Raw genomic sequence first — 25,333 nt, forward strand, 5'->3', positions numbered from 1 at the left:
CTACCTTTGGCAATCCAGCCTCTAGACATGGCAGATATGTCAGCATTTCTGTCTCTTTGGCTGTGGGGATGTATAACTGATTTTGAAAATTTACTCTCCCAACTCTAAATGATGAACAAAACTTTGCGGTGGTTGAGTGAATTTTCCAGTCACTCACCAGAATGGGCAAGACCTAGTGGTTATAGCATCCGCCCCAGATGCAGTAGGTCGCTGGCTTGAACCCTGGCTGAGTCATGCCAAAGACTTAAAAAATGGTACTAACAGCTGCCTCGCTTGGCACTCACCATTAAAAGGTGTTAGGACTGGTCAGCCAGGTGTGACGATAAAGTGACTGGGTGGGACATCATGCTACATGTCTGCAGGATGATGTCCCAGTGCTAAAAATCACTATGGCCACACACAAAGAGTGAAAACAGGATGACATTGTCCATATGTGTGGATGCTGATGAGTTCCCAGAAGACCCTTGTTATATGTTTAATTCTTGTTCATGCCACCAATCAGGTCAGGTGATGGAGGAGAAAGAGGTGTAGACTAAAGACAAGGTGGTAAATGAGGTTTATTGTATAATTCCCCCAGATCCATGTCCCAAACTTTTGGGATCATTGGAGGCTAGGATTCTCTCCAGTTTGGAGAAGCTCTTCAGGGCACATACAAAGCTGGACCTGCTGCTGCTGCCTTACTCTGCAGTGGTGAGAGATGGGGCCAGACAGAAGGAGGTGATCTGTTCTCTCTTTTATACTTTTGCCTCTGGTCTTGTCTGATGGATGCAGGATCCATCCACCTGCTTAGCCCCCTAAGGTCCTCAGCATGGTCTCTGGTACTTCCCAGGTGGTGGTCTCAGAAGGGACTTGAGCACTATGTCACCATCAAGGCACTTGGGGTTTCGTAACTGAAGTAGAGAGGCAATTGTCCCTTGGGAACTGTACCATCTGCAGCTAAGTCCCCTTTTCAAACAATGCATTGGTCTTTTCCACTATAAGATACAGTTATTAGAGATGCCTTTGGGACCCTTAACCACTTTCAAGGACCTGCATTTAGTTCCTCATGTTCCACCTGGTATCTCTACAGGGTGAGGTGCTCAACCATCTCAGGTTGGGCAAAGCAGAGGGCAACGAAGATAAAAAGTGTTGGATTTCATTCCTTTATCTTCTTAGTTTCAAGGTGGGTTTGGTTGAACCATCATCAATCTTTCCTGTTTGATAATTCATTCTAGAAGAACAGTTCAAGACAACTGCCTCAGTCAGAACTGCCATCAGAGGCCAAATGACTTTGCAGTCTCCATAGATCTCCAGGATGCTTATGTTCATGTCCCCATTTTTCCCAGCATACAGGTTTTCCTTGTGGTTTTGTCTGGGACAGGAGATCTTCTGATTTGATACTTGGCCAAGGTTCTCATCCAAGAGTCTTCATCAGGGTGATGGATGTAATATTGGATCATGTAAGTTCTTGGGTCTTTCTGTCTGTTGTACTTCGACAAAGCCAAATAGCTTGGCTGATCACTTTCTTGTGAGATGAGCATTTGGTCATGAATTATCAGTGGTTCCTTATGTGAGGTTCATGGGCAGTTGGAATTTTTCAAACATGTCTTGAGGGGCCCCGAGTGGCCGAGTGTTCTAAAGCGCTCTTTGTTACGGATCACTGCCATCTCACCTCTGTCTGCGGCAGTTCGAGTCTAAGATTCAGCCAGTGTGGGTATGTGAGAAAGCTTGCCAGTAGCTTCTCGAGGGTTGGTGGTTCTTTCCGGGGTTTTCCCGGGTTCTTCCTCCACCATTAATACTGGCTGCCATGTATAGCCTATCATGTGCTGAAAAATGGAGTTAAACCCCACAACAACAATCAAACATGTCTTGAATTACTGGTCATAATCCATAATGGATTGGTGGTTAGAGTTTCAGAATTGCTGGACACACTGAAGGAAACAATAAGTTCTTTACAATGTTGGTCATTGTAGCAAGGTGATTGTATTAATGAAATGCTTGTTGGGGTTGATTTTGTACTGTTCATTGATTGGTGTCTATAAATTATTGATTGAATGCTTGTTTATTATTCCAACATTTACAACAATTCATAGAAAAATAATATATTTTATGGTGGTTAATGTTTCTGAATACCTTAAATAAGAGTGAATGCACTTGTGCATTTCAACCAGACATAAATTGTGCACAGAGATATTAGGGCAAAAGGGTTGTTCATGTATCCAGACATAGATGGGGCAGTTATAATGCATATGCCTTGCAGCCTTTAAGTCATGGGTTCTATTTCAGTTTTCAGCAACTTCAGGAATAGATGTTTGCTTATCTGAGACTGCTTTTTGTCAAGCCCACATTAGTGGGAAAGCAAGACTTAGCAGTTACTTTTTCATTGTCAGTAGCAGTGGGATCAACAGTTAGTTGGTTTTAGTTAAAGTTTTTCATTTACATGAATTTCCGTGATTGACTTTGCTAAAGTTCTGGTATGAATAAATATAATACTAAGACCATTCATATTGTGACATGCTGTCTTGCTTCCGTTGCACTTCAGATCAATGCTTGTTTCATTTCCTTATTAAGATAACATACACAAATTATGTTAAGCCCTTTATTGGATTTTTTTCATACTGGTGATGAAACATTTTGAAGGTAAGACAGTTGATTTTACTTATTGCTTGCTCATTCCATTGACCTTGGTGTTAAGGTAATAGTTGGAAAATTAGCATTAAGGTTAATTTCATTTAACATTTGTTTATATTTCCTTAACCTCTTGATGGATTTTCTTCATACTTTTGATTAATTATTATCATGCTAAGATAATTCATCCTGCAACATGCTAATACATCCAATAGGCCTTTGGGTCAAAGTCACGACATGCTAATACATCCAGTAGGCCTTTGGGTCAAAGTCACGACATGGGCATCCTGTCAGAGCAACGACAATTATTGCTGATGTAACACACCACCATTATTCATTTAAATGTTACTGTAGGCTGGATTGATGTGACCTGGGATGCTGGTGGATCTAATTCCTACAGAATGGGGGCAGAGGGCAAGTATGACCTACATCTGGCAGATTCAGAGCTTAAGAAACTTCAGGCCAAGGTGGAGCAGTCAGCAGTTGGTGCTGTCACCAGTGCAGCCACTGTGAAAACCAGGACTGCATTAGGATCATCTACCTCAGACAAGGTGAAGGTGTGCCACATTTATACATGATTTAGTTTGATTTAAGTGGTGTGATTATTTTAACTTAATGAGATTTGCTGAGGGGTCATACACTTATTGCCTTTTGCCAAAATTTATAATTGTATGCAATTCATTTTTCACCCATGCAAATAAACAATTGTCAATATAAAGCATGCAAAATACATGCATAACATTGTACCTGCATGTGTTTGTCAAGTGGACAAGGTCATAAAAGTTGTCAGGTTAGTGTGCAGTATCAGTTTGGTCAATCAGTATTTGGTATATATCCTCCATAAGGTACTCTGTTATTCTGATATACAAATCTTTAGTTGTAAACTGATCCTCATTTTCTTCAGTCTTTTCAAAATTTGATCTTGAATACTCTTATTTGCATCAAAATTACTATTATTTACTCTCTCCTCTCTCTCTCTCTTTCTCTCCCTCTTCTCTCTCTCTCTCTCTCTCTCTCTCTCTCACACCCACACCCACACACACACCCACAAACAAGTCATACCAAAGAAAAGACATAAAAATGGTACTAACAGCTGTCCAGCTAGGCACTTTGCATTAAGAGGTTAGTGTTAGGACTGGTCAGCCTTGTGTTGGGGTAATGTGACATGATGGGACATCATGTTACATATCTGAGGCATTTTGCCCCAGTGCTAGACATCACTATAAACTGCCACACAGCAGCCATCGTAGCGATGTGACTGAATTTTTTTAAAAAGCTACATTAAAAATCCAAATCACACACACACTCCCTCTCTCTCTGTCTCTGTCTGTCTCTCGCTATATATATATATATATATATATATATATATATATATATATATATATATATATATATATATATATATATATATATAAATCATAAAATGTGCAGGAGTAAACAGTGATTTCTTGTCATTAGGTGAGTGTATTGACAAGTAGAAAGAGCAGTTCTACACCAAGTTTGAATGAAGTATCAGAGGAGAAGTCCTCTGTAGCTACCACAGAACAGGCATCCTCAGCTGAAAACCTCACCTCCACTGTTAAATCTGTAAGTCTGGCATAAAAACTTGTTTTCCCAGTACTGAAAGTGAAAATCAAGCTGAAAACTCTTAATTCAGATGTGATACTCGGGGTACATATAAATCTCTGAAATTTAGCATGCTGGCGGAGTACCAAAGTTCAGAAATCAGAAAACATGATATTATTCTAATTTAAATATGATAAACATTTCTGTATATAAACCATTTTAACTTGGAGCTTGAGTTATAGACACAACTTTTGATCATGTGCCTGGTCAGTAAGTACCAATTGAATTGTTTCTTTCAGTTAACTTTATATCAGCCATTGTTTATGTTTATATCAACCATTGTTTATGCTTATATTAACCATTGTTTATGTTCATATCAACCATTGTTTATGTTCATATCAACCATTGTTTATGTTCATATTAATCATTTTTTATGTTGATATCAACCATTGCTTATGTTTATATCAACCATTGTTTATGTTTAAAAATGATGGAGCTAGTAGCAGATATTGAAGTGTAAATTCAAATAATAAAGGAATAATTTTTTTAGTCATTTCCATTTCAAGAGAAATTTTCAAGCTTTGAAGATGTTAAAACATAATTATCTTTTCCTGTAAAGTCTTGATTTTAAGGAGAGATAAATGTAATTCTAAGACTTATTATGGTTGATCAGTTAGTTAAAGAAGCATTTGTTCATTTTAGATTAACATCTTTCCATTAATAAGGTAAAGTAACCTTAACTTTATGAGACAAATGTACTGTGAATTACTATATAAGTGAGGGACAAATTTGTGTGAATGTAATGGTTAATGCATAAATTTAAAGATCTAGTTAATAATATTGTCAGTGGTAATCCACAAATTTTTAGTTCTGATTGCAATATCTCTTTTAAATAAAAAATAATGAAAATTGGTTAGCATACAAATTCCCAGATCTTAATTTTACAATCTAGGTGGCTGAGAACTTGGCAGAAAGCATGATGAACCTGGCGACATCCGATACAGGTATCTTGGTACATATGGATCAAATGGATGAGAACATTCCAGCTGCAGAACCCATCGTTCTTGTCCACCATGAAAATCAAGATCAACCAAGCAGCAGTAATGTAAACCAGCCACAAGCCAGCCAGTCTGATTTGGCCACAGCAGCAAAGAGTACTGAAACAGGTTTATAGAGAATTTATATTTTGGTTCAGTTTAACATCTTAGATTCTGTCACAAGAGTGATTAATTCATCTTTTTTTCACTAACTGTTTATTCTTATTAATAATATTTTTATAAGATTTTTAAAAAAATATTTATTCCAAACAGATATTGTGATTCAGTACTCCTTTTTGTTTGAATTTGGAGAAATTCATTTTTATAAACAATCCTATATTCAGGTTACATTACAAAAAAAAAATTCTCCACAGGTACTTATTTTTGTTTAGTTTGCCAGTTTGTAATTGTTTGGTTTTGTTATGTTTGGTTTGATGTTTTCACAACAACACTTTTTATTGATATGTTGAACCATGTAAAGTGCCATGCCCAAGGATGTACCATGGTAGTCAATCCAGGCTGATGCTAGGAATCAAACATACACCCATCTGATATTTTTCATTAATCCAAGGATGTACCATGGTAGTCAATCCAGGCTGATGCTAGAAATCTAATGTACACCCATCTGGTATTTTTCATTAATCCAAGGATGTACCATGGTAGTCAATCCAGGCTGATGCTAGGAATCAAACATACACCCATCTGGTATTTTTCATTAATCCAAGGATGTACCATGGTAGTCAATCCAGGCTGATGCTAGGAATCTAACCTACACCCATCTGGTATTTTTCATTAATCCAAGGATGTACCATGGTAGTCAATCCAGGCTGATGCTAGGAATCAAACGTACACCCATCTGGTATTTTTCATTAACTCAAAGCTTCCATATACAAAATGATGAAGACCATGTTATCACTAGATAATTTGCATGATTTCAACACTGTCAGATTTTTTGTCTGTATCTTAGCTTTAAATCATGCACCATAATATGTTCTGTAGATCCTTGATTGATAGATTGATGTCCTATGTTATCTATGGATGCATCAAGTTGGGACTTGACAGAAAATTGCCCCACTATTGCAAAGTCATGCCCTCTATGGGACAGAAACAAGGTGGTTCAGAGATAGCCTGAAGGTCAAAGATCCCTGATGCTTGGTCTCTTAGTACATTGAAGGTTAGATCCTTTGGCCCCCTCCCCAGTTTCAGGGTATGGCAGATGTTACAAGCCATAGGTCTTCCTGGACTACAGCAAGAACATTTTGAGGGATGTGCTACTTGAGGTAGATATACTCTTCAGCGTTCTCTTCCTAACCTACTCAAAAGTTCTTAAAACAGGGTCAGCTTCAACAGACAAATAAGCATCCATAGTTCAGAACTATTTCACATCCATCATTCACTAAATGAGGTGGTTGAAGAGCCCATGGGACAGATCTTTGGACTCTTGCCACTTTCTAAGGAGGGAGGTATTTAGCATTGTGAATTTCCACTGCAGCATCTCCCTCATGACAGGACTGAAAAACAACCAAACTCAAGGTTACCATTCATGTATCTTTGTGGTGTTACAAAAAAGACAAAATTTTGGCTCATCATGAGCTAACCTTAAACAAATTTCTTAGCGAAGAATGTTTCAAGATGGAGACTACCACCTTGTTCAAGAATATCATAAGGCCTACAAATGGACAGTGTCCACAAATCTGCAGGATATATACCTTTACATCCCCGTTTCCCTGCCTCACAGGAAATACCTATATTTTTGTCTCATCAAGGATGTTGTTTTTTTTTGTTGATTCTTTTATTTGGCCTTGCCTTTACCGCCGGGGGTTTTACCATGGTGATGGGGGTACATGTTGGTAGCAGAGGTACTTTTTGGACTTTTTTTCTTCTTCACCAGTGCCACATTAGAGAACCTGGGCAGTGAACACTTTTTGGACTTTTTTTCTTCTTCTCCAATGCCACATTAGAGGACCTGGGCAGTGAACACTTTTTGGACTTTTTTTCTTCTTCACCAGTGCCACATTAGAGGACCTGGGCAGTGAACACTTTCAGACAGAAGTGGGATTGCCTGTATACTTGAAGCATTCCCATATTTAAAATAATTTCACATGTTCTCCACCAAGTCAGGATCTCCATGTTTTGGTTCATCTGATAGCCACACACCCCTCAATTGGCTCAGTAGGAAACACATTGATCATAGCTCTCCAAGATCTAGTTGCATACTTTTCATCCTTTTTTTGAGGAAAGAGAATTTTCTTTTTCCACTATTAAGGGCTATAGGGTAGTCTTTTCTTACACTCAATATTTGGATTACTTTTGAGTTGCAAAGCAAAATTACTTGGGGATCTTAAAATTACAACTTTCCAATTTTAAAATTATCTGGATGAATTTGGTGTCAAAATGAAGGTTAAAAATAAAATATTATGATTATTTTACTAAAATTTACATGCGAGTTACAACTGTTAAATATATGTGGAAAAAGGTAAAATATGATTATCTTTTTACCACATAGGAAATGAAAATTTCCAAATATGTAATCCACCTTTATTGGCATGTACTTTAGATTAATTCCAATATTAAGACTGATAATAATGTAGAGCTTTTCTGGAACTATCCAACACTTGGGTGGGTCCAGCTCTTTCAGAAAATGAAGTAAATCATTCGTGTTCTTTTTTAATGTTGTCCAAAGTTACGTGGATCATATGACTCCTGGTTTAAAGCCTTCAAAGTCTTCCTCATCGTCATCAGTCTCCCCTATTGGCACAGGTCCATTCAGTTTCATTTAACTTCACAAGATTGTAAACACTCATATCATTCAAATGTTCATCTTCAGAAACTTCACTCTCATTACCTCTCATTTTGTACAAGCATCATTTTGGATAAAACTTTGTGATACAACTACACTTGGAATTTACCTTCTTTCTTCAATAATTACAATTGTATTCAAGAGCAACTCACTAGGTAATCCCAATATGATATCAACAGTACATTAAAGAAGTTATTAGAGGTATATCAAAATTTATATATTTGAGTACTATCAGTTCTCACAAGAACAGTTGTCTCCAATGTAAACAGACTTACTTCTCCTAGATGGTGTAGTGGTCTCCAGTGTTAAGAGGTTAATGCTTTGATGGAACCTTTTGTGTGTTCCTGGGGCATTATTTAAATCACCTTTAAATGAAACTTTTTTTCAAAAACCTTAGCGTTAAGACAATATCCTTCTCCTTAGTGTCAGTGAAAGAAAGTAGAACTTCTTACCTTGTCAGTGGAAAAGGTTGTTTACGCTGTTTACTGTTCAGAATCCTCTCTTTCTAATGTTTAGGCAGCTTCCATTTAGGAGTGGATTGTCTTCATGATCAATAGTGTTTATTGGTCCCTAACCAAAAAGAACCATTCCTTTATGGTAATTTAAGCTCATGAGGTTAGGGCTGTTGCTTCATCTTGGAACTACTTGAAGCATCTTTGGATGATGTTATAAGAACCATCTTCTGGCAGTCTTGTAAATCTTTTCATTCTTCTTTCTTCCTTATTTGGCACACCAGTGCAAAGGGATTTACTTGTTGGGTCCATATGTGACAGCACAACCATCTACCAGATTAATCTAGTGAACACTCCTACTGTAAGGTTAAATGCATTTGATTTTCTTGTACCATATTTTGTTGTGGCTGTTAGCCTTCCACCTGACCGGTAAATTTAGAAATGCATTATTTGCGAATGATGTATTACTGTTATTAAAAATGAAACTGCTCTGGTGGCCTAGTGGTTAGAGTCTCTGCCTTGGAAGCAGGAGGTCGTGGGTTCATTCCTTGGCTGAGGCATACCAAAGATTTACAAAAATGGTATTAACAGCTGCCTCACTTGGTAGCTCAGTGTTAAGAGGTTAGTGTTAGGACTGGCCAGTCTGGTGACAGGATAATGTGATTGGGAAAAGAGCCAGTAGCCATTTGGAGGACAATTAAAAGAATACACAGAGCTGTGTACTGTAAAAAGTGTTGTATAACTGCACATAGACATGTTTTGTAATGTTTTTCAGTGATTTTATAATTCTTTTGGCTTACATATGGAATTTTTATTTGCTGCAGTAGATATCACAAATTTTTTCAACAGAATCAGAAATCACAATTTTTTTTACCCTTTTGTCACTAATTTCCCTGGTTGACAATGGACATATCTGGTCTTGGTTCAGGTCAAAAGAGGAAGATATTCTATATGTTGGATATGACTAAGAAATCTGAGATCTTGCTCTTTTCAATTTTGGGCTTCAGATTCCTAATTGGAAGAGGAACAATTATGAATAGTTCATTTAATTCATCTTGTATGCGTATATCTGTATTATTTTACTTTATAAACAGGTGCAAAAGGTGGAGAAGACAAAGAATCCACTAAGATTAAAGAAAAACATGTAAGACTGGACAACAAGAAGCCAGAATCTCAGACCCGTACTTCTCCAACCAATCCGATGAGTGTCAGTGTGCCAAACTTGCCAGCCAGTATGGAGCCCAGTCTGCTGGAGACATTTGCCCAAGCCAGGAGATTCCTGGGCGTTGTGTCAGGGAATAATATGGTCCGCAGCACACAAGGAAATTTGGTCAGGCTTCTGCCCTCCAATTCATCAAGTAAGTAGATCAGTATCATTGAGCATGTTGGACGTTAAAGGGGAAAAAGTAGCAGTAATATTGTTTGGCTTTTAGTATTACATTGTAAAGTTTGCAATCAGCACTTCATTCAGTTCAGTTAGTATAAAGATTGATTCCTGATAACTCGATGTTTATTTATCCTTTCATTCCAGACACCTTACTGTCAGCTGCTCAGAGCTTTCCTAATTTAACCACCTCAGTTTCCAATACAGTCAATACGCTAACCAATACTCAGACCATGGTCAATGTGACTTCTCTAAGCCAGGCATTGACTCGTAGTCTGACCTCTACATCTAGTGAGAGTGACAATGAATTCCTTGAGAGCTGTAGGGCCACCTCATTATTGGCAGAACTTGAGGATGATGAGGAATTGCCAGAACCAGATGATGATGATGATGAAAATGAAGATGAGAATGAAGATGATGATGTGTATGATGATGTCCTGGTAAGTTTAATTTACCCACATTAGTAGTTCCAGATTCTTGTATTATTAATTTTATTGTTAACAGAAATGTAAAGTATGTAATTATCTCCTTAAAGTTAAGGAGTGATGGCAGCTCATTGATTAGTGTTCCAGACTTGGAACAGAATGAGTGCAGATTTGGAATCTACCGTAAGATCAGCATGGGATGGCTACCTTGGTGTATCCTTTGGCATGGTAGTATAGTGCTAAGTAACCTATTTGTATTAATGTGCCATAGAGTACCTAACCAAAAAACTTCAAAGTTACTTGTGCAGAAATGAAAAATAATGCCATTGCAGTTTACAAAATCAGGCTTTTTTTTCTTCATGCTAAGTACATGCTGTTCTGTCCAGAATCTTGAAACTTGTTGGATATATGCATTTTGATTAGCACTGCTCCTGCATGGCAATGGCAAAAGTTGATAATTATGACTAGTATTTTACATTTCACTGACTTGGTTAAAGTTTGTACTTTAAGTTTATGTCTCAGGCATTGTTCATCCTAGAATCATGAAACCGGATGATGATATTCATCTCTGTTACCACATCTTTATAACTAAGAAAGGTTCACTATGATTTATATTTTTTTAAAATACCTAATAGATGTTTTCCTTTATTTGCATACTCTTCTACTGTGAATCGTGAAACTTGGTGAAGGGAATGTCATGAGTACTAAACCGTTGATGCAAAAGATGTCTCAGTATCTACATTTTATGCTTCAGTGATGGTCGAAATTTAGGGTTTAAAGTTAATTTCTTGGTGCTTTGCATGTTCAAATCTTGAAACTTGATCTTTGGATACACTTTTATTAGTATTACTTCTTATGGCTAAAGAAGGTCACTGTTGCTAATATTCTGTTGCTTTGCGAAGAGGTTAAGTATTTGTGTTTAGTTCATGACCACATGGAGTTTTGCATGTTGTATATAGGTACCACATAGCCTATGCAGAAGGTCCTTTCTGACTAGAGTAGTTTGTAATAGGAATAAATAGGTTTCCATTATAATAACTATGTAATATAAATTGTAATAGATTACTCTCCACAGGTTAACTGCATATTGTACATATGAATGAGTAGACATAAGAAGATTAGTCTGAATACATTTTATATTTGGGCTCAGATGTAGTAACTAACCAAGGTAATTACTGTTGCATGAAGTTTGCTTATAATATTGATTATACTATCAGTCACTCTGAAGTCACTCAAACCCAGTGACTTTCAGTCAATAAGATCTAGCTTCCAGGAGAGGACAATGACAATCACTCTGGATACAAATTTTATGAACAGTGTTTTGAAAGTGGATAAAATACAAGTTGGGGGGGGGGGGCACTCTAGTCTTAATGCACTGATATCATAGGAAAAGGAAATTAAGAATGTTGATATATGTCACATGGGCCAACATTTCATAGGTCAAGATCACTTTAGTCTTAATTATCTTCTGCATGATAATTACAATTTACAGTGGCTCCCAGAGACTACTACAGATTTATAGGAGAGAATGCTAATTACATTGTACTTAATTAATTAATATCTTAGAATCTAGAGTGTAGAACAATGATAGGATATACCTATAAATAGTGAAAAATCATAGAAAGGATGGTTGCTTATTGTAACCAGTAATCGAAACTAGTCATTTGACAGACTTTCTTAGAAGCAATCAACATAACATTCTTTCCATGCTATAAATCTAGATATAATGGTAATGTGAACCTAGCATCTATGAAACAATTTTTTTCATCTTGTGTATTTTGTTTCCTTTCCCTTATTTGTTCAGGAGGAAGAGGAGCTTGATAATAGAGGAGAGAAAAAGAAAACTTGGGATGATGAGTTTGTGTTGAAGCGACAGTTCTCAGCTCTTATCCCCGCCTTTGATCCCCGCCCAGGACGTAACAATGTGAACCAAATCCAGGACTTTGATGTTCCTCCCCCAGGTTCTGAGAATGAACGAGAGGTGAAGGAAGAGAACCAGCGGTCTCAGCCCAAATTGGTCCTCTTCCTTAAGGCTCCAGCACTGCCAGGGGTCAGTACATTTTTGTAGCTCACCTTGTAAGGTCAGATGAACTTATGATATGACCCTGCAGTCATTGTGATATGGCACAGTAGCCATTGTTTAGTCTGACTGTGCATTAACAGTATGCTCTGGAGGCCACATTTCTGTCTGATTTTAATCCAAGTTGGAGTATAAGCTTATGATCAAGATTTCAGATGAGTTCAGTAATGGGTGAGATCCACATATACTAATGAAGTGATTTTGCATCTAATTGGCTGAACTTTTTACCCACTGGAGGACATATTTCTGATTTGATTTTGATCACAACCCAGACACTGAGTAGCATCTGTGAATATTAATGAGGTGATGTTGATTAACTGAGCTTGTTAGCCCACTGGTGGCAATATTTCTGATCCAACTTGGAATATGTGCTTAATCATCAGGATCTTAAGAATATGTGCTCACATCTTCAAGATTTTAGACTGGACTGATACGCACTGGATGCATTATTTGTGGTCCAGTTTTGATCTAACTTGGGAAAAACATGGAATTTAGACTTCTTATGATTTCGTATGATTTGGGTAAGGAACAGGATCCATGTATATATTTGAGGTGACCTGGCATCCAAGGCCAAGTGTCGGATCTGCTAATCAAACTTTAACTGGAAGCTTATATCATCAGAATGGGGGAAAACTTTTATAGTGAATATGCTCCAGTCATATTAATGAGCCTGCATATTATTTTAGAGACTAGTTTTGATAGACTTTTGATAAAACTTTGTATATAGGCCTAAATCATTAGTGGTATTATCATCAAGACTTCATTGACAAAGATCCATGCACCTTAAAGAAGTAGTCTTGCTTCTGATTGGATGAACTTGTCAGAAATATGGTGAATCTATTTTTGATCTGATTTTAATCAGACTTGTTTAACAGTCATTTATCATCAAGACATTGGATGGGTTGGAATTGGAGTTAATCTTGTATCCAATATGCAGAGCTTATACCTGCTCTGGAGATAGAATTTCAATCAGATTTTACTTAAACATGGTAAATAAAACCTTATATCATTATAAATTCTCCAGATGTGTTTGTTCACGAAGCGATTTTGCATCCGGCTGTCTGAACTTTTTGCCTGCTTCTAGACTATATTTCTCATTTTTTTCTCAAGTTTTAATAGAACTTGTTAAACAGATGGATATATCATTAAGACAAGTTAAGTTATAAGTAGCATCTATGCATTTTAATTATACCTTTATCACTGGAAAGAATTTTTATCAGAATATGGTAAAATTGTTTATATTGACATGATACAGTGGTTGGGAGATTGCATCAGAATACATTTTTACAACATTAAATTAAATTGCTTAGTAAAACATTTCATTGTTGTTTACTTGTAAGAAGAAATCATATCTGCTGTGTATGGTCAGCCCTGTACAGACTACTTTCCATAGGTATGATGCATTCCAACCCAGATTGTAAGAACTTTTCCATCTTGAATTTATCAAGCTCTGAAAAAAATCGTGTTTTTACTATTATTTTATACCCCCCATTCCTCTTTAGGGGATCAGTTATAAACAAATCCTTGTGGTCATGGTAGCTGGGACTGAAAGAATTAAAATTGGTTCCACAAAATTACATTAATTTGACAACACATACTTTGATCAAACTTTGGATGGATTGCATTTTTGGTATGTAAGAAGCCCATTTATTCTGAGGTTAGAAAGCAAGGCTACTATGATTAAAGGAAGAGAATTAGATTTTGGACAAAGACATTAGTATTGAGGTGTTATCACATTTAATATATGGATGTTATATGAAATTAACAATAATTTTGGAGTAAAAACTCAAACTGTTCAAGAGAATTAGGCAGGGTGGGCAGTATGCTTGTCTTGTTATTAGAATTTATTATGCTATCAACACTGAATCAATGAAATTCAGTTGAAATAAATGGCCTTCAACAAAGAGGGAATTTTCATACTTAATCTTTGCTTTTTCAGATGGGTGATGAGGAAGTTTGCCTGACAGATGAGAATGCATGTATATTCAGCTACCTACAACAGCTTCTAACGATGGGATCTGTAAACAACAGAACAGAGAGACACAAAAGGATATGGGAGCCAACTTATGTGTATGTACCATTTATCTGCAGATAGCAATTATTGTTTAGCAGTTGAAACCCACTAAAAACCTGTTGAAATGTTTTAACTTCCTTTGGTATATTACCTAATTTTAATGAATTTTTAGCTATTCTGGTCAGACACCATAAGAGCTTATGTGATGCATATCATCCAGCATCCATCTGTCCATCTGTTAGCACTACTAGTTAACTACCACAAGGATTGCCATGAAACTTTACTTGCATGTTCATTCAAAGAAGCAGCAGGGAGGGTGAACAGACCAATTTTGGAGCAAGTTTTTTTTTTGAAAATAAAGCTTCCTACGATAAAAATAAAAATAAATGGTCAATAATGTCAAACTGAATGAGATTTTCTCTAATTGGTTTAGCTTATTTTGTTACTTTATCTTTGTCACTGTTGTGTTTTCAAATTTGTACATGTGTTTGTTTACCCACCTGGACACTCATTGTTGGTCTTCACCCTCTCTGCTTACAGTCAGATGTGTGAAATGAGGTACAAAAAAATACAAATTTATTTTGTCTCGTATATGAAGAGGTGGTGATATCGCTGCTTCATGAGGAAAATACCAGGATCTTCATTGGCTAAATACCCAGGATAAAAACATCTTCATGGATATAATTATTGTTGTCCTGGACCCCAACTTGATGTCCGACTTGATGAGCAAGATCATCCAAGACATAGAGAGTATCTAATAAATGCGATTGATCAAGCATGTCACATTCATGATGTAGTGTATGATAATATTGATTTACAACGACATGTTGCAGATGTCAAGTTGATTAACTCGTTAAATTCCATAAAAAACAAATCTCTCAGATAAAAACATACTAGCTTCCTAGTAAAATCTGTGATGAAAGGTAAACTAGTATTAGGGGCCGGTAATTAATCAACCGATTATTATTATTATTATAATAAAATCGATTTATTATTGCCCAAGAGGATATTGGAGGGGTAAAGCAGCGATTAGTAAACTTGTTGGTGCAGCAAATGTCACATGTTCTGTTGCTGCAAATTGGTTAGCATGACAGGCAATATGGCAAATTTATATACCACCACCTAAACAAATTCAGTGTGCACATTTTGATGTCAGCGCTTCCAATGAAATTCATCAGGAAATACTTTGTTTTACCCCATGATACCATTAAAATTGGTAGATGTCAGTCACGCACATACAGATATGTGTTAACTGTCATTGACGTTGCAAGTAAGTATAAAGAAGCAGAACAACACTATCAGCTGAAAGAGCAACTGAAATTGCATCTGTGTTTGAATTTATCAACATGGCAGTCTACGATGGCCACAGTTGCTACAGGTTGATCCTGGCAAGGAGTTTCTTGGTGCATTGTCATCTCTGATGAAAAAACATAACGTCAAAATCAGATGAGGACGTATCACAATTCATTGTGATCAGGCAATTGTTGAATGATTTAATTGAACACTTGCTTAGTGGTTATTTGAATATCAGTATGTGAAGGAAATAATTCAGAAAGACATGAGATCGCGTGAATAGGTTGCAAAACTACCAAGTGTAATAGCTGCATTAAATAATGGAATTACTCATGCAGTTTCTATGAAATCCATCAATGCAGTCACAAAAAAACATATACCAATATAAGGACATAACTCCTCAAAACAACCAGTACTAAGTAATGTGACTGAGATACTTATATGAACCTGGTGAATTTGAAGGTGGTAAAAATAGAGCAACTGATCCTGTTTGGAGTGTGATGACACATAACATTTCCAGCGTGTAAGATCGACAGGTAGACTGCAGTCTACAGACTAGATTAGATTCAACTGCTCCTCAGCGTGGATTTGTATGTGAACAATTACAAGTAATTCCTGAGGATACACAATTACCACCACATTCACTTTTGTGAACTGGCACCTCAATGTTGATTACATTCAAGACAGGTCAGCATCATATTTTTGCATGTGTGACCAAGACTACTATTAATTCTATGTACGGTAAACTGTCTTGGATTATTATTTGAATACTGCCACAACATTACTGTTTTACAGCTCACACAATGATTATTCTGTTGTTGTTTCAGCGTCATGAAAAATTCACCTGTCATTGTATCACCAGTAGATAATAAACGATTAGCAACACTTTTAATAATTTCATTTCTGATCGTTGTGATTGATACATTTGAGTCTCTGATTCTAAAGCGTCAGTAAATACTGGAATGTTATCCATGGTAGCACCAAGAACTCTATGAAATATGTCGACCCGCTTAATGTTACTTGTCTTTAAAACACTGTATCCTGAAAAATAACAACTTCATCCCAGTCAACTCCAGATAGGTTCATAGGATCAGCAAGATCATCTCTAGTCACATAATTCAACAAATCAATATCATCTATTTTTTCTTGTCTTTGATATGAGATCTTCCATAAATATCAACCACTATATTATTTAAAACAGAACTCATGTACGCATGTACAACCTTATGAGGTGCATCGGAAGATTTTGACACAGCGTAGAGTACAGCAATTATTACTTCATGGCCACATATTGGCAGATCAGTTATTGTCTGTGTTGGTAATGTTGAATACCAGGCGGGAGTGTTTTTAAGTCCGTCAACATATTTTAAAAATTCTTTTGGTGGTGCCAGTCCATACAGATCAAATAATTCCACATGGATCAATTGCGTATGCAACCCAATGAGTACCTGGACCAGAACTTCCATCAAGATTAATTATAACGATTTCAACGTGGTTTGGTTGTTTTGGTAATTGGTCACGCATAAAGACACCTCTGAAGTTTTTTATATTTAATCACTTAGCAGCATTAAGTAAATCAAAATCGAACATGGGAAGAATCAGCAAAGTATTCTGGGAAGTCTTAAACCTTTTACATACCACAATGGCTGGTTCCTGGCAGTCTTAGACCCTTTCCCTTTTTTTGAAGCTTTTATTCCATGACCTGTTGCTTTCTTTAGTGCCATCCCAGCAGCAGTGCCAATAGCACCAAATGCAGCTGCTTTTGCAACAGCTGGGGCTGCAGCGGCTATTAATGCTGGTACAGCTGCAAGAAGTGGAAATATACCACCCGTCTTGACTGCGTCTTTAATGGCACCCGCAGAAAGATTAAGTTGTATGCCAAGTCTTTTTGATTGCTTGGCTTCATTGAAGTGCCTGAGTTGACATTCTGTCAGTGATTGTTTATTTGGACCACCTGCGATCTGATCTTGTTTTTATGCTATTTTTGTTCTGCATTTATTTGCTGATTTTGATTGAAGCTTTTTAATCTGACCAGGAGTCAGACTGACACTGACGTGATGATATGACATTATAATATCATGAGCAATTTAATTACATGTTTTCCATTGGGGCATCAATAACTCTCATTCGTCCACCAACTCCTTCAAGTAACATTGTTTTATCTAAGAGAATAACAGTGATTGCTCAGTAATTAGCTATAGCTCCTCTTGCCACATGAGCTTGAAAGTGTATATCAATGATAGATTGTCTCAATAAATCCAGGTGTTCCAGCAAAAAGTAATAAATCGGATACAGTGTTGTAAAAATATAGTTGTGATATTTGTAGACCAGTATCAATATTTTGATCACATCCCATGAATGTCATCAAATGATGATTATGCACGTGCTACATGATTATTTTCAAAATTCAGTGATATATCTTTGGATGGTTCTTGATGTCCATTTATATTCAGTGAAACCTCAGTAATACCAAGTTTGTCAAATATCATTGTACTGTGTGTTTTTGAGTTTACTCATACAGCATCTTGAAAAGCAACAAATATATGTCGTGGTGCAGAAACACCTTGCTGTGATGCTATCTGCAATGTGAATATACCATTAGTGTTACTTTGAACACTATCTGTGGTCATCATCAACCATGATAATACTGATTTACCACCTGAGTCCATAAAAGAAAGCAACCATTGTTCTTCCGCGAGTGATGGTATCATTGATGGCATCCATAATGAAAGTTTTGTCAGAATTACTTTACCGTCATCACCAAGAGGTCACCAGAATGCATCATTGTTGGTAGCCTTTCTTACAAGTACAACTGTATTCTTGGCTCCGAAAATGACCTTTCTGACATTTCTGCAAAATTCAAAGATATGTGAAAGTGGAATTGCACATGAAAATCTTCTGCTTCCATCTTTTAGCATTGATCAACATGCTGTGAATCCTAAGTTGAATTCTGGATTAAAGCTAATGATCATGTTTTCCACATCTATGTCAGCAATGCTGGGTTTGTTTCTTGGTTGTCTTTTATCTTACTGTCTGTTGTCAGGGTGGTTAGTAGTATCCTTCATAAACAACATTGACGGACTAGCTGATCTTGAATAATTATCGTTATATCGAGCAAGGCCAAGTATCGTCATAGCAATGTCGATGTTTTCCAGGCATGATTCAATGTTTCTTCCATTGATGCTATACGTGGCACTGTTGAACAATGTCATGACACCATTATTAACAAAACCAGCTCTAACATCAGCTCCATATTCAGTATCATCTGTCTTTTAGAATTTCACCTTCTACTTCAGTAAATGCTTCAGCAGGTAAGAAATATCTGTTTGTATCCTGAACTTGCAGCTCAATTTGCCCACACTGTTTTGGCTCTTGTGCGTCATATGAATGATATTGATAATCATGTACCGATTCATCCTTGAGAACTGGTGCATCCATGTCAAATGCAAGATCAGATACATGTTTGAACATCGTTATTATACTTGCTATCGTCTAACAGGAAGACCACATCCTGCTATCAGACTAGCAGTTATACTTTTATCTTTTTCTTATAGGGGTGCACCAGCCAACTCTGCAAGTTTTTGATTTGCGGCTTGATTTATTATTTTACTAACAATTGAAGGCATAACTTCAGTGCTGGGTAGTTTTAATGGCTGCGGTTTTCGTCATATTAATCGTACTAGTCTATCCTTGATTGCTGAGAATGCTTTACTAGCAACATCACCAAAAGCACCAATACCTTTATCACAAACAACATCATTAGCTTCCAGTGATAATTGTTTTGCAATCAGTATTGCTTTTGGGGTTATCCTTCTGAATAGACCCTGAACATCATCACTGAGTCCATGTAACCACGAATTTATCACCCTGACCATGATCGTTCCAGGTTGAGCATTATGTATGATCATCTTATTTTAGTCGTCGTTGATGTTGTTGTGGGGTTTAACACCATTTTTCAGCACATGATAGGCTGTACATGGTGGCCAGTATTAATGGTGGAGGAAGAACCCGGGAAAACCACGAAAAGAACCACCAACCCATGAGAAGCTACTGACAAGCTTTCTCACATACCCACATTGGCTGAATTCGAGACTCGAACCGACGCAGACAGAGGTGAGATGGCAGTGGTCCATAACAGAGAGCGCTTTAGACCACTTGGCCATTCTGGGCCCCTTTATTCGTTGTATCTAATGACATACTCTCAATCACTATGATAATCAACGATTTCATCGATGATTAACTGATAAACATTTATGTCCATGATACCGACAAATATCAGCTGCTTCATTAATGATTTCTGGGGAATTATTACCAGCTAATTTTCTGCCAATCAGAATTTCTAACCATTCAATATCTGCAAGGACATTGCAGGGACAAAGTTTATTGGGCAATGGAAGTTTTTTTTGGTGTTGTTTTTACACTGCCAGTGGCAAGACCTTTTCCGGAGTGTTTGCCTAGTTTTTGTAATACTGGCTTGGTTGTTATTGTAACCATGTAAGATAGTTATCTGTTCCATGGATAACTGCAGTGTACTTTTTATCACTATTTTGGGCCTGATCAACTCAGTAGTGTAAGTGAAATATCTCTCTTTGATCAAAACTTTGCACTGCAAACACGAGTAATTTTTCATTGCTGACTCGTTTTATTGTAGCAGTACTCTTTTCGGTAAATTTATCATATCAATCTTGGCTCTTGCTTGTTCGAGTTCTGTTTCTGGTTCTGATTCTGGTATAAGATCGATTTTATCAGGTACTTCTGAACAAAGCTGGCCAATATTATCAAGTATTTCTTGTGTTTGTGGTTGAGCCACAGCTATTTCACCTGGAAGTTTTCTCAGAATCTTTTTTTGTGTTTTTTTTTTTAGTTCTTTCTGCTATTTTTCCAGTTGCTTTAGCAGTTTGCTCTAAGGTGGGAAGAAGACCTTTAGTAGCCTTTATAACTACTTCAGTAGCCTTTGTAACCGGTTTAAATACTTGCTCTGCACCTTCTGCAAATTCCACATGAAACTCCTGACACCCTTGTAGTTGTTGCTTGACAGAATCACAAATAGGGAGATATTTCTTAATTGGCTCTAGTTTCTTTCTAGCTAATCTAGCAGTGTGAGATTCCATTATTGATGTAATGATGATTTAATTACACACACACTACAGCAGCAGGGAGGGTGATGACCAACAATGAGTGTCCAGGTGGGTAAACAAACACACATACAAATTTGAAAACACAAGAGCGACAAAGATAAAGTAACAAAATGAGCTAACCCAATCAGAGAAAATCTCAGACTTTGGTTTGACATTATTGACCTTGTATTTTTTTTTTCTCATAGGAAGCTTTATTATCAAAGAAGACTTGCTCCAAAATTGGTCTGTTCACCCTCCCTGAGGTAGTTAGTCCTAAACGAAAGTAGTGCGACAAAAACATCCAGTATGGTCCATCAGTGTAGTCATCATGAAAATCTTGTTACTGCTTCTCCACCAGAATGGCCAGTCATATTGATATGAGACTTTTACTAAAAGACTGCTTCTGGTAATTTAGTTAGTCTTCAATGAAATGGTACTACTCTGACATTCAAAATGACTTGCATCTTGAAAACAATGTTATTGCTTTTTTCCAGAATGGATTTTTGTCATATCAGCATAAGAATTTCCTGAAAAGACTTTTTGATATGTGGTTGTACTTAAATGAAAATAGACCTGCTTAGTCTGCCAATATGACCAACATAGCAATTAACTTATTATTGCTGTTTTTGAATTGGCATGGAGTTTTAACTAACAGTCTCTCCCGATACATAGTTAATCCTAAATGAAATGGAACCAGTCAAGCTTCCTTTATGTTCATTGTGGAAGCAATCTTGGAAATCCTTATCTGAAGAGATGATCATAAAGAAATGTCATTTTCACTAAAAGGCTTCTTTCAATATTAAGCTGGTTATGGAGGTGGTCTTGAAATGTTGTTATGGCTGCTCCTCTCAAATAGTTTTCAATGTTGATGTGTTTCTTACCTAAATACTTCTCACTATATATGTAGTTGATCCTACATACAAATGATGCTGATACGATCTTCCAAAGTGGCTGCCATGTCCTGTATTTCACAAAATCTTAATATGTTTTTGTTTTTGTGAATGGATGGTCATATTGATATGCTGTTAGGGTACTGCATAAATATGCAGAAATGTTGTAGTAATTCACTCATTCCATCTATCCATCTGTCAGATATTTACTTGTCTGTTTACACATCTTGTAAACAGCAAAGCCCTGAGATTCGTATACAATTTGATGTCATTTTATAGTTGAATTGCCTATCACATGCAGGTGAATTATTTTCTACACGTAGATGGGTCTCTTTAATGTCCTATTTTTAAATTATTGGTCTCGTTTTAAAGACAGCCATAAAGAGGAGCATATTGTGATGTCAATCCAACTGCCTGTTACTAGTTTCATTCTCAATAACTGAAGTTGTCCATCATCTGCAGTTACCAGACTTTGTGGATGGCTTGCACTTGTATTGATTTCAAGGTTAACAGTTCAAAGGTTAATGTCATTCTGGGTAGAAAAGGAAAAACTGGTTTCCACTCAATCACGTAAGTTTTCCACCATCTGCAGTTACCAAACTTTATGGATGTCTTGCACTTGGGGTAAAGATAAACCCTAACTATGTTGGGTTCAGAAGGTTAAAGGTCAAATAGTCCTACAATGTAAGACATAACACGTTTTTGTTTTGTTTTAGTGCTGTGTCTTACTACCCAAATAATGGGCTTGTATAGTGTGTTCCAATGTCAGTTGACATTGGAACGAGTAGTCAGAGTTTCAGGAATATCTCACACACTTGGCAGCCCATATCAACACTCTTCCACAAAAATTGATATATAATTAATATACTTACTGTGCTGTTTTTATCCTGGTGGAATCAAAATCTGACCCAGCAAATGGATGCATTTTCATGTTCCATTGGCATACGTTTGAATTTGTTGAAGTGTGACAATAGTCAAGGTATGCTGAAGTAAGTTCAAGTAGGTACATGTGGAGGATATGTTTCTTGAAAGAAATGAAACGTTGTTTACAGTTCCAATAGGCATAATATATTTTTATTCGTTTCTTTAAAGAATAATATTTCAATTTAACCTGATTTTGGCATTCCCTGCTTTCATCGCTTTCCAGCCAACTGAAATGTAGGCCAATGAAACTTGAAAATAGGTCCATTTCTTTTGTGAGAATTTGAATTTATTAGAGAAAAGACATCAGAGCAAGTAAAGTCTGACTAAAACATTATGACTTTACTTTGTAGAAAAGTGTAATTATTTTAGTTGTGTGAGATATTGCTGAAAATTGTTAGTAGACATCAAAACACGCTACACAGTTCCATTAGTTAGGCAGTAAGACCCTGATGCCCAAAACATAAATATTAGCATTGAGGTCTTACATGTAGGACTAAAGGTCAAAGTCACTGACTGTAAAAAAAAGAAAATTGGTTTCTGCACAATAACTTTTGCCATCATCTGTTGTTACCAATCTTTTTCGATGGCTTGAACTTGTGCTCAAGAAAAACCCTAACTTTGTTGAGTTCAGAAGGTGAAAGGTCAAAGTCACTGACTGAAAAAAAAAGAAAATTGGTTTCTGCACAATAATTTTTGTCATTTGTGTTTACCAATCTTTGTGGATGGCTAGAAAAGAAGAACCCTATTGATTTTGTAGTCAAAAAGGTCAGCAGTCAAGATTTAACTGAAAGAATAAAAAGGTTTATGTAGGATTAATGGCCTATAATCTCTGAAGTCATGTAAAATAATACCAACTTTAGAAAAGTGGATAGACTATTTAGGGTGAGGGAGCATTTCCCACTTTTGCATTGTCAAGTTACTATGGATCCAGTGTTATGCAGGACACAGGATGAGTGTTTGGTAAATGACCTTTGTATATCATGCAGTCATATTTGAAATGGTGTAAGGAATAAATGCCTAACAGACAAAATATTGAGAGGCAGGCAGTTGTTTGCAGTGTTGGGCATTGTTGTGTTTGAACTTAAGCATTGGACTTAAGTGAATGGATTTTGATTGCTCGCCAGTGTATCATAAATTTGACAGTGCCAGACATTAACCATTTTTATGTGGGTTTAGCACTGTTTGTTTTTATTTTCCATTGTGAGAGAGAGAGAGATTGGGAAGCATTTTTGTTGTTGATATAAACAAGAATGTCATCATTTCCAGACCAATCAGTGGAGAAAATTAAATATGGCAAATGATTATCATGAATGATTGTGTCAAATATTTAACATGCATGTTTGAGTACATTCTGTGCCTACATATTTTGTTCAGGTATTTTGCTCTATCAATCATTTGTCAAAGCAGATTACACAGTTACGGAGATATATTATTAAAACCATCTCATTGCTGGTGAAAATAATAAATCCAAAGTAGGTTTTTGTTCATTTACAGACTACACTAGAGCAGTGGCTGTCTGAAATGTTAATGATTTCATCCTGATTCAACAATGATGCAAAATGCTTAATTGTTTTTGTCAGTTAATGTATTGGTATTGTGTATTCCATATTGCAGTGCTTAATTTGATTCTTGTGTAAATAGCCATTGCCAAGCTTGTGCCCTGTTCTTCTCTAAACATTTCAGCAATTTAATGGAAAGTAATTATGAATCAGTGTTGCATGTGGCTGACATCGTGTTTTACAATGTCCAGTTTGGAACCATCACCAGATGTATATGGGAGGGTGGAACATCAGCAGTAGTGGACTGGAATGGAGGTTCTTCCTGAAATGGAAGAATCTCATTATATGGGGCTGTACAAAATATATGCACAACATTATCGCATGAATATTGTATCATACTTCCATTGGTCATGAGACTGCAAATTTTTTAAGTCACCTACTTGTGCTGTGAAACACAAAATCAACCACAATAGCATGAGACTGCAGGTAGCTATCAACTACCAAGTTTGAACCCAGTACAAATATTCACTTCTTTTTGCCCAGCATGTACTACATGTTATGAAGCTGCAAGTCGATCACTGCTTTTCATGGGGGTGGGGGTCCAGACTTAATTCAGATTAGCTGTTACATAAATGACTACACCATTGTTCAAATGATGTCATTAACTAATCATTCTTGAGATAGATTTTACAAATTACCAGCCTATGATAGTGCTTTGCCAGTTTGATTGACAGTCAGCAAAGATCACAAGCGTTATTTATGGATTTGAATAAAATGCCATTTCACTCATTCTGCAGAAATTCAAGAGAGGGTGCTTGAGGTTGAATAAAGATTTATTTAAGAATGTTTGACATTAATATATATATATATAAGGTGTCAGCTTCATGTATTTTTTTAAAATAAAAACCATCCTTTCTGGGAAATGCTTATGAGTTTTTAATGCGAAGTTTGTTAGTTTTTACACCTGTTACCTGTTGTTGTTTTTTTAAAATTAAGTTGTTGCACAAAATATACATCAACTGAACACCACTCAATCACTTTCCCTTTTTGCAGGATTGTTTACCGGGAGTTGAAAGAAGGGGAGATAAAGGCTGATCTTGAAAAACTCAAGGTAAGCACACTATCAGGCTTTGACTATGGACTGTGTAGTCTGAAAAAAAGAATTCTTATTTTATCTTATCTTTGAAACCAGAATTGACGGTCATCTACAAAGCAGAGTTGGGATAAAGGGACAGTTTTTACAGG

General features: G+C 36.5%; 1 protein-coding gene across 5 annotated transcripts in view; it reads left to right on the plus strand.

The window, feature by feature from the left end:
- LOC149804628 (E3 ubiquitin-protein ligase HECTD1-like) overlaps positions 1 to 25,333 on the plus strand; it is a 212,023-nt gene that overhangs the window by 147,224 nt on the left and 39,466 nt on the right. For 4 of the 5 annotated variants that reach the window (XM_089942605.1, XM_089942598.1, XM_089942623.1 and 1 more), the window contains 8 exons: positions 2,962 to 3,164; positions 4,066 to 4,194; positions 5,126 to 5,339; positions 9,557 to 9,820; positions 9,994 to 10,286; positions 12,076 to 12,321; positions 14,291 to 14,421; positions 25,142 to 25,199. In XM_089942605.1, the coding sequence (XP_089798731.1) occupies positions 2,962 to 3,164; positions 4,066 to 4,194; positions 5,126 to 5,339; positions 9,557 to 9,820; positions 9,994 to 10,286; positions 12,076 to 12,321; positions 14,291 to 14,421; positions 25,142 to 25,199 (1,538 nt within the window). The remainder of the gene's footprint in view (positions 1 to 2,961; positions 3,165 to 4,065; positions 4,195 to 5,125; positions 5,340 to 9,556; positions 9,821 to 9,993; positions 10,287 to 12,075; positions 12,322 to 14,290; positions 14,422 to 25,141; positions 25,200 to 25,333) is intronic. The other variant, XM_089942612.1, reaches the window with a different exon arrangement.

The sequence above is a fragment of the Sinohyriopsis cumingii genome, chromosome 2, assembly GCF_028554795.1.
Source record: "Sinohyriopsis cumingii isolate HCF-2022 chromosome 2, ASM2855479v2, whole genome shotgun sequence".
Classification (NCBI taxonomy): domain Eukaryota; kingdom Metazoa; phylum Mollusca; class Bivalvia; order Unionida; family Unionidae; genus Sinohyriopsis; species Sinohyriopsis cumingii.